At 37.0% G+C, this 15,610-nt stretch overlaps 1 protein-coding gene across 3 annotated transcripts in view; it reads left to right on the top strand.

Annotated features, from left to right (window-relative positions):
* The window catches only part of PALS1 (protein associated with LIN7 1, MAGUK p55 family member), a 106,905-nt gene extending 91,566 nt beyond the window's left edge, over window positions 1-15,339 (top strand). For all 3 annotated transcript variants that reach the window (XM_060095970.1, XM_060095968.1, XM_060095969.1), the window contains exons 14-15: window positions 1,541-1,651; window positions 12,331-15,339. In XM_060095970.1, coding sequence (XP_059951953.1) covers window positions 1,541-1,651; window positions 12,331-12,507 — 288 coding nt within the window. In that variant the 3' untranslated portion in view covers window positions 12,508-15,339. The remainder of the gene's footprint in view (window positions 1-1,540; window positions 1,652-12,330) is intronic.
* The last annotated feature ends 271 nt before the right edge of the window (window positions 15,340-15,610 follow it).

The raw sequence follows: 15,610 nt of genomic DNA, 5'->3' as shown, positions 1-15,610 counted from the left end.
CAGTTTCCTCTGAGGGGAAAATACATATATTCCAAACTTACATATATACACATGTACATATTTTCTGAAACTTAAAATACAGTAACTGTAGTGCTGGTATAGTACTTTAGTATTTTAAAGGTTATAAAAGAATTTCCCTTTCCTGATTCTTATATGAGAAAAATTAGAATAATTAGAGGTCATTTTTATGGTTTTAAATGATGTAGTTCAAGTATTAGTAAGTATCATAATGAGTGCTGGGTTATATCTTAACAAAATGTCCACTGTTCTATTATCTGTCATACAAAAGAAAACCTTCAAAAATTACTAACAGTTGCTTTTTAGATTTCCATTAAAAATAAAATAATTTTAGAAATTTGGGATTTTTAAGATCATGTTTGTTGTGAATTTTTTTTCTTTTTCTACATTGTACAGCTTTAGCATAAAACTTTCCTTAATGTGGTGGAACCTACTGTGTACATCAACTCACAAGACATAGGCAGTGGTCATTAAACAGATGTATATGAAAGAGAATTGAGGGACTTCCCTGGTGGCGCAGGGGTTAAGAATCCGCCTGCCAGTGCAGGGGACATGGGTTCAAGCCCTGGTTTGGGAAGATCCCACTTGCCGCGGATCAACTAAACCCGTGCACCACAACTACCGAGCCTGTGCTCTAGAGCCTGTGAACCACAACTGCTGAGCCCCTGTGCCACAACTACTGAAGCCCATGTGCCTAGAGCCCGTGCTCCGCAACAAGAGAAGCCACCACAATGAGAAGCCCGGGTGCCACAACGAAGAGTAGCCCCCCGCCCCCCGCTCACCACAACTAAAGAAAGCCCGCGCACAGCAACAAAGACCCAACGCAGCCAAAGATAGATAAATTTATTTTTTTAAAAAAAAGAGAGAATTGATTCCAAAATGGCTTTCCTGAAATAGTAATTAGGTTTTCTTTATTTTTTAGTGAACAAAAGAGCTTATTAGTCTCTGCTGTTTTAATTATAAATATCAGACTTAAGAGAAGGATTGATGTTTTTACTAAATTCCTTCATAATTCTTTATATTATTTTGGCTAACAGATTTACCAAAGAACTTAGAGTAGTTAAGCATATTGTCTTAATTACTGTTTTTAAGATAGAAAAGGACATGTCCCTATAATCCCCATTTTTGTAGAGTGCTTCAATTTAGGGACACACATTCATGCAAAGGCAAGGTGAAAACCACAGTCTCTTAATTCAGACAGTATACTTTTTCTTCTTGGATGTGCTTTTCCAGAATTTTCTTTTGTATGTATATGTGAAGTTTTTCTCTGATTCTTTTTGCATTTAGACCCTGGCACATGATAAGGTGACCGCTCATTTGTAATTCCTTCAAAATGAATTTTTAATATGGTTATTTTAATCTGTGTGTGATCTTCTTAGCAGGGTATTTTATCATCACATAGTTATAATTCTTCATTAATTTTATTTCATTACATAAAAAGAGTAAGCCAATATTCTGTGTGTGTTATAGGTACACAATATATTCTTATATTGAATGGTTAAGATCTATCTTTTCTTTACAGTCATTGAAGACTCTCCGGAACTCAGACTTGAAACCATATATTATCTTCATTGCACCCCCTTCACAAGAAAGACTTCGGGCATTATTGGCCAAAGAGGGCAAGAATCCAAAGGTAAAGTTATTATACTGTCATACTATTCCATTGAAAGTAACATGAAACAGTCATGGCTTAATATGTCACAGTGCTTAAAAACTGCATCAGCTTAGGCTTTCAAACTGATTATTCTTTCTGCCATAACACTTTCCCCAAAACTGCCACAGTTGCCTCTGGTTGGACTTCAGCAGCTCTCCAAAGCAGGGGGCTTCTCTTGTTCCGCATACATCCCCTATTATCACTCCAAATGTATGGTAGTAATACATACATTTTTATGTATTACTACCATATATACATACAGTAATACATACATCTTTGGCATTTCTTAAAACTTCCTTACACTTCTTCACACAGATCTATGTTATTACTAACAAGGATTAGGTAACACCCTCCTCCCACACCAGATACTCTCAGCAGATTCTTAATGATTACCCACTTTTATCTGCAGATATTCCACATATGCAAGGAGCCAAACTTGAGTCCTCTTGCTTTTCTCTTCTTTTTTCTCATTGAAATTCTATGTTCTGTTTGTCTTCTGCCTTTGATCTTTTCGTATGATCTGAAATGGAAAATGTTTTTAGTTTTTTTTTTTTTGCCAGAATATAGTCAAATTTTATTTTATATGTTATAAGGTACAAACATATGATGCCAGAGATTGTACTTTAAATTTGGCATTGAAAAAATATAATTTGGAAATATAAATAATTATTCAAAGTTCCATAATGTATTACTCCTCAGATTGGAAATTCAAAATCTGGCATTCCTTTCCTATGCCCCAAGATATCAATCAGCATGAGATTGTGAATCTTGTGTTGCAACATGCAGCAGAGAATTCATCTTTGAATCCTTTAACTTTGAGCAGCACTTAGTTTTCTTTAGTTTCATAGCAGAAAATAGCTGCTCACAAACATAAGTACTTCCAAACATGGACAGAATCTTTGCATAATGGTTTTTATATTTAGGGTAACCTCCCAAGATATCTGTAGAATTCTGGGATTCCAACATCATCATATTTGGCTTTCAGTATAGTGTTGACCTGCAATTCACTTCCATTTGTAGCTCTTTATTCACATTATTAATACTAATTGAGAAAGGGGAACTGAACAGTATTAGTTCATTCTCATAAAGTTGGAAAAGTCAGAGAACCTTTTTTGGAATTGAGTCTTCAACTCTTTAATTTGGGGAATGTAGTTCAGGCTGTCATTTTCATTTTCAAAAACTAATTTCATCGTAGGAAAGTGGGCCAGATTGTTCCTTCCCAAATGAGTCTCCCAAAGACACAATTTCACTAGGAATGAGCCAACTGAATCATACATTTGTGTCACCACTTGTGAACGCCTTTGCAGAGAAATATCCAACATGTTTAGATATGTTATAATAATGTCAACCAAAAAGGTTAAGTCTCTGACCCAATCTTTGCTCGTAAGCTGAGGCACAGATTTTCCTCTAGAAGACATGAAAAAGTCAGTTTCCTCCAACTGTTCAAAAAGCTGCCTTAGGACCACACCACAATTCAGCCACTTAAGTTCCATAGAGCAGAACATGTTTCCATATTGTGCATCTGATTAAACAAAGCACCGATTTCTGTGGTCCGAGCCAGGGGAGTGTATCCAGGTTATGGTATAAACTATGTCCATGACGTGATCCGTTTTTAATCTTCTAGCACAAAGTGACTCCTGGAGAATGAGACCGTGCAGAGACTTGAGTCCCTTGTCTTGGCAAAGCCCTGACACTTTAGATTTCAGTTTTGTAACTAGTTCTTTAACACTAACCATCGCAGAGTCACCATCTGTGCTAATAACTTACCAACTTTGACCAGTCCACGTTAAATTTTTTAAGACTTTTCTCATCACGTAAAAGTGTTGTGCCTGTCGTGGGAACCACGTCCAGAAGTTCTCCTGTCACATCAGAAGTTTCATTGACACCATGAATAAACACAGCTACGTGGGGGGCGTTATTTCCATCCACACCTTCCTGAGCTACAGTGGAAAAAAGCCACAAATGATTCAGCTTTTTCTTGCAACTTGTCCTGCAAGTTCTCAGTCGTACTGTTAACATGCTGGGCAACAACATTACCAGTTAGTCTTATGTTGGCAAATGCGTGTCTCCGTTCAGGGCACATGATTTCTGCTGCGCTCAACAGACAGTCTTTGATAAACTCGCCATCTGCAAGAGGTTTTGCTGACCAGGCAATTTTCTCGCTTAATACATACTATATTTCATGGCAGCAGCACTTATTTTATTCACGTTCAAAAGCAAATCATGTTGAAATTTCAGTCTTTTTTTCAGCTCGTTGAATTTTCTATCACATCTTTTCTGTAAATCCATCGTGGTTCCTATGATGGTTGCTTTCATAATGGTGTTTTTTAGGTTACATTCTCTCGACACAGACAGACTTTGTTTGCATATTAAACATGTAGGAACATTCTTTACCTCCACAAAGAAATAAGCTCTCTCACATTTTTCTTGAAATGCATGGCTTTCTTGTTCTTTCATTTTCCCATTCTCCAAGTGCTCTTTTTTCCATCTCTTTCATCTTGGCCTTGGCTTTTTTCTCCGTCAAGGTCCAGAACTACAGCAAGCCCACCGATCTCTGTTCCTTGCCTCTCTTCCAAGGCTCGCTGTGCATCGGCCTGTGACTTGAAGTCAATATAGGCGATCCTTTCACTCATCCTATCCTTGCTCACCAATCTGATTTGAAAAGCATCCTAAAACGCTTCTATTAATTCATGCTGAATGACTTTGTCAGGCAGGTTCTTGATCAAAAGTGTTTTGGCATTTCGATCTTTCTTTGTTTCCTTTCCCTTTGGTTTCTTCAATTTAATTTCATATCCAAACAAAGGACCTTTGTTTCACTAAGTTCCAGGGCTTTTTCCTGGTCATCAGCAGATTTAAAATTCACTAACCAAATCTCCTCCTAATTTCTGTTTTTTGGTTTCAGTGGAAGCCTTCTGTTTGGTCATTTCCTTCTTCTGTTTATCAGGTGCTTTCTTCATAGGCTCTTCATCCTCCTCAGAGTTCTCATGTCTCTTCTCATGGTCCTTGAGCTTGGCACTCCTCCTGTCTTTTGGCAAATTGGCCCCTGTGGCTCCCTTCCTGTGTGGTGATATTAATTTCTCAGCAAACATGGGAGCCAGAAACTTTTTTTTTTCGATTTTATTTCCTGGAGCAGTAGCAACCTTCCTACCATTCTTAGGGACAACAGCCTCATCTCTACTGCCGTTGTCATTATCTTCTGACATCTCATCTTCCCATCTTCTATCTCCTTTAGGGAAAGACTCATTTTCTTCAGTTCACCTTGATTTGTTTTCCTCTCCAGACTGAGAACTCATTGTTAACGGGACCAGCTTCCATCTCTACCCCCATCAAAATTAACAACATAAATAAGGAGTCTAAAGCCAGAAACTTTAACCATCACTTCCCAAATTAACCCTCACAGTGTCGTCACTGACGAGTTCTCCTCCCTTTAAGGCTATCGCTGGTGTAGGGCCCTGCCCACTCAGAGCCCTGCAGACCACCACACGCAGCCAACCAGGACTGGATGCCCAGGAGAAGCCTGCAGCAGCCCGCAGGCACCGACAGGCCAGGAAGGCCCTCTCAGCAGCCGCCCAGGACTCTAGGCCCCAGGCAGCTAATTATTTTAGATGCTGGATGTGGTTGAGGTAGTCCATATTATACCAAACAGTACTAAAAATTAAATGATAATATATTGATATATTAATTAGAAAGCATTGACATTTTATTTAAATGTATGAAATGAAAACCGTCAAGTGACATGCTATATCAAAGTAACAAATACTCTTCCTTGTTTTTTACCGATTTCCTAAAAATTTCTATTTTACAAAGGAATCACTTAGATCTCATTTCATTTGCTATGCCTTTAAATCTCCTTAAAAGCCATAAAAACACATAATACTCCTCCCTAAAATCTCCTCAGAAGTCTTTGATTCTTGACTGTTCACCACACCCACCAGCCCTCTTTCTTCCTCCCCAAGGTATCTTTTTCTACTCTGGGTCTACTTACGTTTGTTATTCAGTCTATACGTGAAGGTGGTATTTTTCAGCGTCTTCGACATCAGGGACTTTCCCATCCTTTGTGTTGAGCATAATTCTGGTTGCTTTGTTTAGGCTAAGTAGGCCAGCTGGTTAACGTAGTGTTTCACTCCTTTTTCATTTTTGCAACACAAGTGCAAGTTCATAAATAAGTGGGGTCAGAGTATCTGCTGTCCTAAGCACTTGAGATGATACAAAAGAAATCTGAGACATAAAGCTGGGGAGGTGGTGGTGGTGGGATGAACTGGGAGATTGGGATTGACATATAGACACTAATATGTATAAAATAGATAACTAATAAGAACCTGCTGTATTAAAAAAACTAAAATAAAATTCAAAAAAAAAAAGAAATATGAGACATGGTCGCTGGCTGTTCTTGAGGAGGATCACATATAATAAGGAAAACTAGATCGATAGTCTACGAAACTTGGTGCCCAGTTAACTACTTTGGTAGACCAGAAATACTGTAGTGGTTCTAGGAGAGGGATGCACATTAAGGACCAAAATGGACTCCATTTTACTTGTTCAACCTAATTTTCTATTTTCTGACATGCACACTTATTTTTTGTTAGGTTATTCTTCTCCAGCAAGAATTTGATACCACGCCAAGGGCCACATGCCATTGCAAAACATGTTAAGCAACTTTCTTTGGGTTGGTGGTCTCTGCCGGTGCTCTCTTGGAATTTTTTTACCTATTTTATTTTTGATATTTTAATATTTAATTGTAATATTTAATATTTTTACCTACTTTATTTTTAATTCAGATTGAGTGAGTTCTAGAAAGAATACCTATTAACAGTTGACCCTTGAACAATGTGGGGTTTGGGCACCAAAATTTTCAACACAGTTGAAAATCTGTGTGTAACTTATAGTTGGCCCTCCATATCTGCAGTTCCACATCCTCAGATTCAACCAACTGCAGATAGTGTAGTACTGTAGTATTAACTATTGAAAAAAATCTGTGTACAAGTGGACTGTGCATTTCAAACCTGTGTTGTTCAAGGGTCAACTATATACATGTTTTTAAAGCAGGAACTTAATCAGTTACCACAGTGTTTTAGCAGTATACGATGTGCTTGATTTTCTAATTATAGTTTTCTAATTTTAAAAAATTAACTTTATTGAGATTACTTTACATGCATGCATTTTAATTGTATAATTTAGTGAGTTTTGGCAAAATGTATACCTGTGAAACCACCATGCCAATCAACATTTAGAACATTTTCATCACTCTAGAAAAGTTCTCTCACACCCCTTTAAAGTTAATACCCCTCCACTCTTTCCTAGGTAACCACTTACCTACTTTCTGTCACTATAGATTTGTCTGTTCTGGAAGTTCATATAAATGGAAACTATTTATAAGTTTAAGTTTATAACCATTTATAAGTAAGTTTAAATTTGTATCTAGCTTTTTTTAAAAAATAAATTTATTTATTTATTATTTATTTTGGGCTGTGTTGGGTCTTCCTTGCTGCACGCGGGCTTTCTCTAGTTGCAGTGAGCGGGGGCCACTCTTCGTTGAAGTGTGTGGGCTTCTCATTGCGGTGGCTTCTCGTTGCGGAGCACGGGCTCTAGGCGCTAGGGCTTCAGCAGCTGTGGCATGTGGGCTCAGTAGCTGTGGCTCACTTGCTCTAGAGCGCAGGCTCAGCAGTTGTGGCGCACGGGCTTAGTTGCTCTGTGGCATGTGGGATCTTCCCAGACCAGGGCTCAAACCCGTGTCCCCTGCATTGGCAGGCGGGTTCTTAACCACTGCGCCGCCAAGGAAGTCCTGTATCTAGCTTTTGATAAGTACAATGTTTTTAAGATTCATCTATGTTGCATCTAACAGTAGTTCATATCTTATTGCTGAGTTGTGTACCATGATCTAAATATATCACAATTTGTCCATTTACCAGTTAAAAGCCATTAGGGTTGTTTCCAATTTTGAGCTAGTGACTAAAGCAGCTCTAAACATTCATAGTTTTTTGGTGGACATATGTTTTCATTTTTCTTGAATTGCTGGATCAAATGATAAGTGTATGTTTTAAGTGTATAAAAAGTACAAAACTATTTTATAAACAGATTTCCTTTCTACACTCTCACTTTGGTTCCATTTGCTCTACATCCTTATCAACTTTTGCTGTTGTTTTGTAACAACTTTTTAGTCATTCTAATAGGTGTGAAGTGTTACCATTGTGGTTTTCATTTGCATTTTCCTGATGACTAATGATAGAATCTTTTCATGTAGTCATTTGGACAAATTCTTTCGTGAAATGTCTCAAGTTTTATTTTTTTTTATTGAGTTGCTTTCTTGTTGAATTGTAAAAATTCTTTATATATTCTGGATATAAATATTTTTTCAAAGTCTTTGTAATTTAAAAACATATTTTTTGAAGATCAGAATTGTTTTTAATGAAGTACCTCTGTCCCTTGGTATCCATGGGAGATTGGTTCCAGGACCTGTTGTGATACCAAAATGGAGGATGCTTAAGTCCCATACTTGGCCTTTGGACTTCCATATTCACAGTTTCATGTCTTCAGATTCAGCCAACCATGGATCATGTAGAACTGTATTTATTGAAAAACATCTCTGTATACACAGTTCAAACCTGTGTTGTTCAAGGGTCAACTGCATAATTTTTTTCATTTTTCTTATGGTTAATGATTTTTGTGTATTGTCTAAAAAAATTTGCCTACTCCAAGATTATAAAGATTTATTCTGTATTTTCTTCTAAAAGCTTTCTTGTATTAGCTTTCCCTTTAAGGTCTATAATCTATCTCAAATTAATCTTTATTTTGGTGTGAGGTAAGGGTTTGTTTTTTTTTTAATCACACATGGCTATCCAATTGCTTTAGTATCATTTCTTGAAAAAGGGTATCCTTTTTTTCCCATTGAATTACATTGGCATCTTTGTCAAAAATGACTTGACCAAATACGTAGTGGGGAAGGATTATTTCTGGACTCTATTCTGTATTTATGCTAAATCACATTGTCTTGATTACTGTAGCTTTATCTTTTCTCGAAAAATGGTCATTAAAAGGAATGAAGTACTGATACATGGTACAACATGGATGAACCTTGAAAACATAAGTAAAAGAACCCAGTCACAAAAGACCATATTTTGTATGATTCCATTATTTGGAATGTCCAGAATAAGCAAATCTATAGAGACCTGAAGTAGATTAGTGGTTTCCTAGGGCTGGGGGTCGGGAGAAAATGGGGAGTGGCTGCTAATGACTATGGGGTTTTGGAGGGAGGGGGGCGAGGGCGGATGGAGGGTGATGAAAATGTTTTGAAATTGATTGTGGTGTTGATTGCACAACTCCTCTGTGATTATACTATTGAATTGTACATTTTAAGTGGGTAAATTGTATGAATCCCCCATTGAATTGCTTCCTGTTCACCATTAAATGGGTGAATTGTAAATGAATTATATCTCAAGAAACCTGTTATCTGGGCAAAATAAATCCCAGTGGGCTTCTCTCTGGAAATTGAAAAGATTATTTTAAAATTTGTATGGAAATTTTAAAGAATAACCAAAACACTTTAGAAAAATAAGTTGGGAGACTTTCTTCTTTGTTAATTTTCTTTATTGTTTGACTATTTTCCATGTAATTGACTTATTTTTATTCTTTCCTTATACTTACTTTGGCTTTAATTTGCACTTGCTCTAGTTTCTGAAGAAAATTTAGATGATTTTTAAACCTTTCTTCTTTTCTAATATAAAGTTATAAATTTCCTTCTAAGTAGTTCTTAAGTTGCATCCTGCAAATTAAGGTTATATTTTTCATTACCATTTTGTTAGAAATATTTTCTAGTTTCCTCTGTCATTTTCTTTAACCCATGGGTTATTTAGAAGTATCTAATTTCCATCTATTGGAGGTTTATAAAATATTTTATTGATTTACAATTCCACTGTGGTAAGAGAACATACTCTGTAAGATGTCAGTCTTTCAAATCTTGTTGAGTCTTATATTATGACCCAGTATCTGTTCTATCTTGGTGCATGTTCCTGCACACCAATAAGAATGAATATTTTGCAGCTGTTGGGTAAAGGGTAGTGTATCTGATTGCCTTTTATGTTTTATCTCCTTTGTATTAGTGTTTTATCACACAGTAGAAGTGTTGAGTAAAAACAAATTCTCAATTTTAACTCTGTGAGATAGTGCTAGGAAAGTGATGGTGTTCCTCACCAAATGCAAAATTTAAATAATCAGTTATTTCATTGTACTGTGAATCTGTTCTGCTGTAATGGGGGCTTGAGAGTTGTAAACTAATAGTGTGAACTGTTATGGTCCATTTTGCCTATAGATAATTTTTTCAGGCCAAAGATATTTGAGCAAAAACATTTTGTTTCAATTTCGTCATGAATTGTAATTTGAAAAATTAAAACATAAACTACCAAGTAAATAAGTCATTTTGGCAAAAGATGAATACTTAAATTTGATAAAGAAAAACTAGGTGGATTAGATATTCATGTGAATCTATGTAAGATGTGGGGCTTAACATTTATATTTCAAATCTAGTAACACAAGGTTTAGATTCTACCTTGAATTCTAGAATGTTCTTTCAATAATCTTGAGCTTTGAGTAGACATAAGTTTTAACCAGAATGTCACAGTATGTTCAGTTACAGTGGTGTAGTAGAGTCCCTGCTGGGAAACAAAGGATTCTGTGTACCAGAGCCAGATGCACAACATTCCAGAATGAAACTTAGAGGGCCACACAAGAAACTGATTCAGGACAAGCCAGAGCTGTCATATATTTTTTTTTCCTTGACTTATGTTTGTTTTTATCTTTAATATCCCATAACTTAAAGACAATGATATAAAATTAATAATACTTAACACTATGATATATGATCTTATGTTACATGATAAGGAAATAAGAGAGGGAAGAAAACAAAGATACTTTAATAAAAATGTATTCTGAAGTAAATAATGAAGAAATACTTATGACAACTGCAGTCCTTATTTCTTTAACTGGTCACGTGGTCATAGGTGGTATTTGTAACTACTTATACTGTTTTTTTTTAACATCTTTATTGCAGTATAATTGCTTTACAATGGTGTGTTAGTTTCTGCTATATAACAAAGTGAATCAGTTATACATATACATATGTTCCCACATCTCTTCCCTCTTGCGTCTCCCTCCCTCCCACCCTCCCTATCCCACCCCTCTAGGTGGTCACAAACCACTGAGCTGATCTCCCTGTGCTATGCGGCTGTAGTGAGGTGGATGGACCTAGAGTCTGTCATACAGAGTGAAGTAAGTCAGAAAGAGAAAAACAAATACCGTATGCTAACACATATATATGGAATCTAAGAAAAAAAAAAAAGGTCATGAAGAACCTACGGATAAGATGGGAATAAAGACACAGACCTACTAGAGAATGGACTTGAGGATATGGGGAGGGGGAAGGGTAAGCTGTGACAAAGTGAGAGAGTGGCATGGACATATATACACTGTCATATTTTTAATGTTTTCCTTCTGTTAAAAAAGTTCAACCAGTTGAACGATACAAATTGTTTGCTATTGTGGGTCCAATATAGTATTGATGTGTGGCCTTTATATCTGAGACATATGGACATTTAATTAGTTCTCTTCATTGACAGGGGTGATTTGTGGGCAGTTTCACTTTCTTGGACACATGTGCCTGATTATCAGAAGGTTCTTGATAAGTTTTGCATATAACCTTGCCATCTGCTTATCTGTGAAACAGCTGTTTCCTTTACGCATTATTTTAAAGTAGCCTGCTCTATATGGCTTCCCAAACTCTTCTTAGGATACTTGTTTTTGCATCTTGAAGACCTCCTTTGTGTATTGAAAGCAGAGAAGCAATTTTTTAAAAGCTATTTCCCCCAAAAAATATATTAGATTATTAAAATCTTGGATTTCCCAGCAGTGTTTTCATAGAAAAAGATACCCATTCTGTTGATCCTTTTCTCATGTTTACTCTTTTTAACTCTGCAACAGATATAGAGGGCAGGGGTTCTTTATAAGAGCCAAGAGCAGGTGGCACTTAAGGTCCTGCCAGAAAGGGTCACTCTGTTACAGAAGATGTCATTTTTAGGAAGAGGTGATGGTGCCCTGAAATGTTTGAAAACGAACGTCTTAGGGAATTCAAAGTAACAGTCTGTGCGCTTGAAGCCTCTAGTCCTGTGGATAAGACAGAAATATATAAAAACCTAAATAGCAGTATAAACAGGTTATATTGAGTTGCAAATGGTTCGCAGTGTGAGTGCTGAAGATGCCAGAGCAAAGGAAATCCCTGTGGCCATGACAGGGTTGGGTTGAACACTGGAGGCTGAGTATTTTGAGACAGAAGGAAAGCAGCGTTAAGGCCATTTCTTGTTCTTCAGCCATCTCTGACTCATTGTATATTTTGGTAAGGAATGGATTACCTCATTTTTTTTTTTTTTTTTTTTTTTTTTTTTTTTTTTGCGGTACGCGGGCCTCTCACTGCTGTGGCCTCTCCCGTTGCGGAGCACAGGCTCCGGACGCGCAGGCTCAGCGGCCATGGCTCACGGGCCCAGCCGCTCCGTGGCACGTGGGATCTTCCTAGACCAGGGCACGAACCCGTGTCCCCTGCATTGGCAGGCGGACTCTCAACCACTGCGCCACCAGGGAAGCCCTACCTCATAATTTTTATCTTCTCTTTGCAGCCTGAAGAGTTGAGAGAAATCATTGAGAAGACTAGAGAGATGGAGCAGAACAATGGCCACTACTTTGACACAGCAATTGTGAACTCGGATCTTGATAAAGCCTATCAGGAATTGCTTAGGTTGATTAACAAACTTGATACTGAACCTCAGTGGGTGCCATCCACTTGGCTGAGGTGAAGGAAACATCCATTCTGTGGCATGATTGGACTTGATCTGGCAAACTGCCAATAGGAAGATAGCCCTGATACTTGAGCAAGTCTCTGAGAAGGTGGCAGGCAGTATAAATTGTAGACCTGTTCTTAGATCTTGAACTAGTGAGAAGAAAATCCCCTTAGGCAATTCATTAACAGCATTCTTTATTCTCTGTACGTGGCTTTAGAGGTTCTTGCCTCATTTGGGGATTTTAAATGGAAGTTTTCAACAGAGCAGTTCCATTTTATCCACATAAAAACCTTTTAATTCTGTTTTCACCTAACCAAATCTTTTCTGCCTAGTCATATTTCCATGAAAATCTTTTGTGTGTATACACAATGGTCCATGTCTCACATAGTAATAAATACTGATGTTATTTAACAGTTAACTTAAATGACTTCATGGGAATTTGTGGGTGAAGGGAAACTGTGCTTCTGTGCACTGGGCAAGACAACAGTATTTGGTTAGTCACCAGAACTACTTTAAAAAAAAAAATGGTGCCACTTTGGTCTGGAGCTACTCTGTTAGGCTTGAATTCATTTGTATGTCTTTTAATTCATAAAAACATTCCGTTAGAAGCACCAATTTTTTTAGCTCAAATTTGTGGATCAGACTCCACTGCACACGTGAAAGGTTTGTGCAAAGGTCACACCTGTTTTAGACTCTGATCTAAAACATATACAACATACGCTGATCTTTTTAAAGGTATAATTTTCTGAATTTTTTCTTTAATCGTTGCAACTGATTGGGTAACTTTTACTTCCTTTTCCTGATCTGCATAGTACAATAGAATGTATAAGTTACATTTTTATGAATGGCAGATAATTCATATAAACTGTTGACTGTTAAGTTTCTTCCTCATGATGCAAATAGTTTTTTACATGCATAAAAGGACATAGCACATTTGACAGTTTTTTCATTTTTATATATGAGCACAGTGTAATTTGATGACTGTGCTATATATGTAGGTAATAAACTGGAATTCTGTGATCAATATAGTTGCTGTACTGTATACGAATATTTAATAGATTGGCAAATGGTCATTGATTACACTTGTTCAGCATTGGAATAAAATTATATGCAGGAAATGACACGACAATTGACTTTGAGATCAGAAGGAGAAGATGACCTGAAAGTCATTTGAACATTTTAGGAAAAGAATATTGCAGGGGAAAAGTTAAGCATATAGAAAGAGGTTTTTATCCTGATAAGGTCTGCCTCTTATGATCAGAATGCAGCAAGCTAAATCATAAAACATTTAAGCTAATGAAACTTTCATATTGCCTCTATAGCTTGTAGCTTTAAAATTCGACTTCTGTAATTGGCATGGAAAGTTAATTAGTAGTATTTTCAAGGCTTAAGGGATGGTGTGATGTGTGACAAACCACCTCAAATGTGAATGTCTTGATTTTATTTATATGGTGACTTTAGCTACAACAATTCCTGTTCCCAAAGCTAAACACTGGAATAATACTGAATTGTCACTTAATTTAACATAAGCAACTGTTTTTAATGAGTAGTTTGTCTCAGTGTCATGTACATACTTGAGTTTTTCTCCTTTGCATAATATTATTTGAACAAATTGTAGACAGTTTATATGCTGCCTTTTTCTGTTGAAATTCACATGGCCTCAAAGTTGGCTGTGGAATATATCTTGTGTGGAAATACTTTCAAGATAATGTTCCTTAGGAAGAAAGTAACATTCCTAGGTTGAGGGAAGGAATCCCATACATACTGTCTCTTCAGGTATGAAACGCTCCAGTTTATGGCAGGAAAATGTAAAGGTCACAGTGATTTTCAGCACTGAAAACAAGGCACTGTAGTACTTAAGCTTTTCAGTTTTCCAGTTTACTTTCTCTTTAGGAATGAAAGGTAGTCTGTGGTAGACAGTGGAGTTTTGTGAGCTGCTTATCATAACTGACAACTTTCAACCCTAAGATCTAAACGTTTGCAGTTTGAGTCAAGTTAGAATGAGATTTCAGGCGGTGTCAGTAAGTGGCTGCTGTGCTAGTCCCTGAGTTACCTGTAGACCACAGGGCCAACACCAGGGCCATGTACTATGCAGACTCAGGCATGGCTTTAACAAGCAAGTCCAAGTCCCCTACCGAGGCACATGCTATGCCATAGTATACTTCTTAAAAATCTAAGCTGATGAGGTATTTTGGGGATCAGTTAAGTCCTATATAATTTTCTCCTTCCTCATCAGCAGTGGTAGAGGGATAGAAATGTTTCCTCAATCCTGGTGATACGGATGTGCTGATATTCAACATAGTCCCTACAAAGTGAAAACTGAGTTGTTGCTGACTTCCTTGAAAGAAAATGGAAAAAAGCCTTGCTCTCCACCTAGTTGTACTCCACGCCGCTCTGGCCAATTCCATTTCCTGTCCCTCTGTGGTCCTGATTGGAGACCCCAGTGTGAAGGGAGGTCTTAACCACTTATAGGAAGGATACCAATCGCTAATGAAATGTACATTAGTTCAAGTAAGGAAATAATCTTCCTTTACTAAATTTCCTTAAGTCAGAACAAACAGAAAGGAGAATAGTGTTCAGATTAATCCAGATTTGCTTTCTATGAAAATCTAATGTCTGGATTTTTTTTTTCCTTTCCTCATGGCCTAAGGAATAATTTGAATGTAATTCTGTGAATGTGTGTGGAAAATTTAAACCAGGGATTTAGCCTTAATAAAGGTAACCTTTCTGACATCTATTGTTAATTCTCCTTTGTACTCTTATCCTGCCTGTATCTGCACTCTGTTGTTTTGAGATGTAACACTGCACATTGTAATGTAAAAATAAAAAGTAAAATTATATTTCAAATTTTAAAAGTCACTGAATACTTTCTCTTGCTGTGTTTATATCCTCTGCCATTCAAGGTTTCAGCACATCTAAAATGACCCACCCTTGTCTTCAAGTTTTGCCAGAATCAAGTCCATTGGAACCTCTGGGTGAAACACAAATACGTTTTAATTTATTCTTCACAGTGGGGGAGTGCCCCCTACTGGCACAAATGTAGGTTCTGTTTCCTTAATTGTTTGTTTAAACTGTATTAAAGACAGACAACTTACTTAAAGCTGAACTCTGGAACTAG

The sequence above is a fragment of the Mesoplodon densirostris genome, chromosome 4 (genome assembly GCF_025265405.1).
Source record: "Mesoplodon densirostris isolate mMesDen1 chromosome 4, mMesDen1 primary haplotype, whole genome shotgun sequence".
Lineage (NCBI taxonomy): Eukaryota > Metazoa > Chordata > Mammalia > Artiodactyla > Ziphiidae > Mesoplodon > Mesoplodon densirostris.
This window is presented reverse-complemented; position numbering and strand designations above follow the sequence as displayed.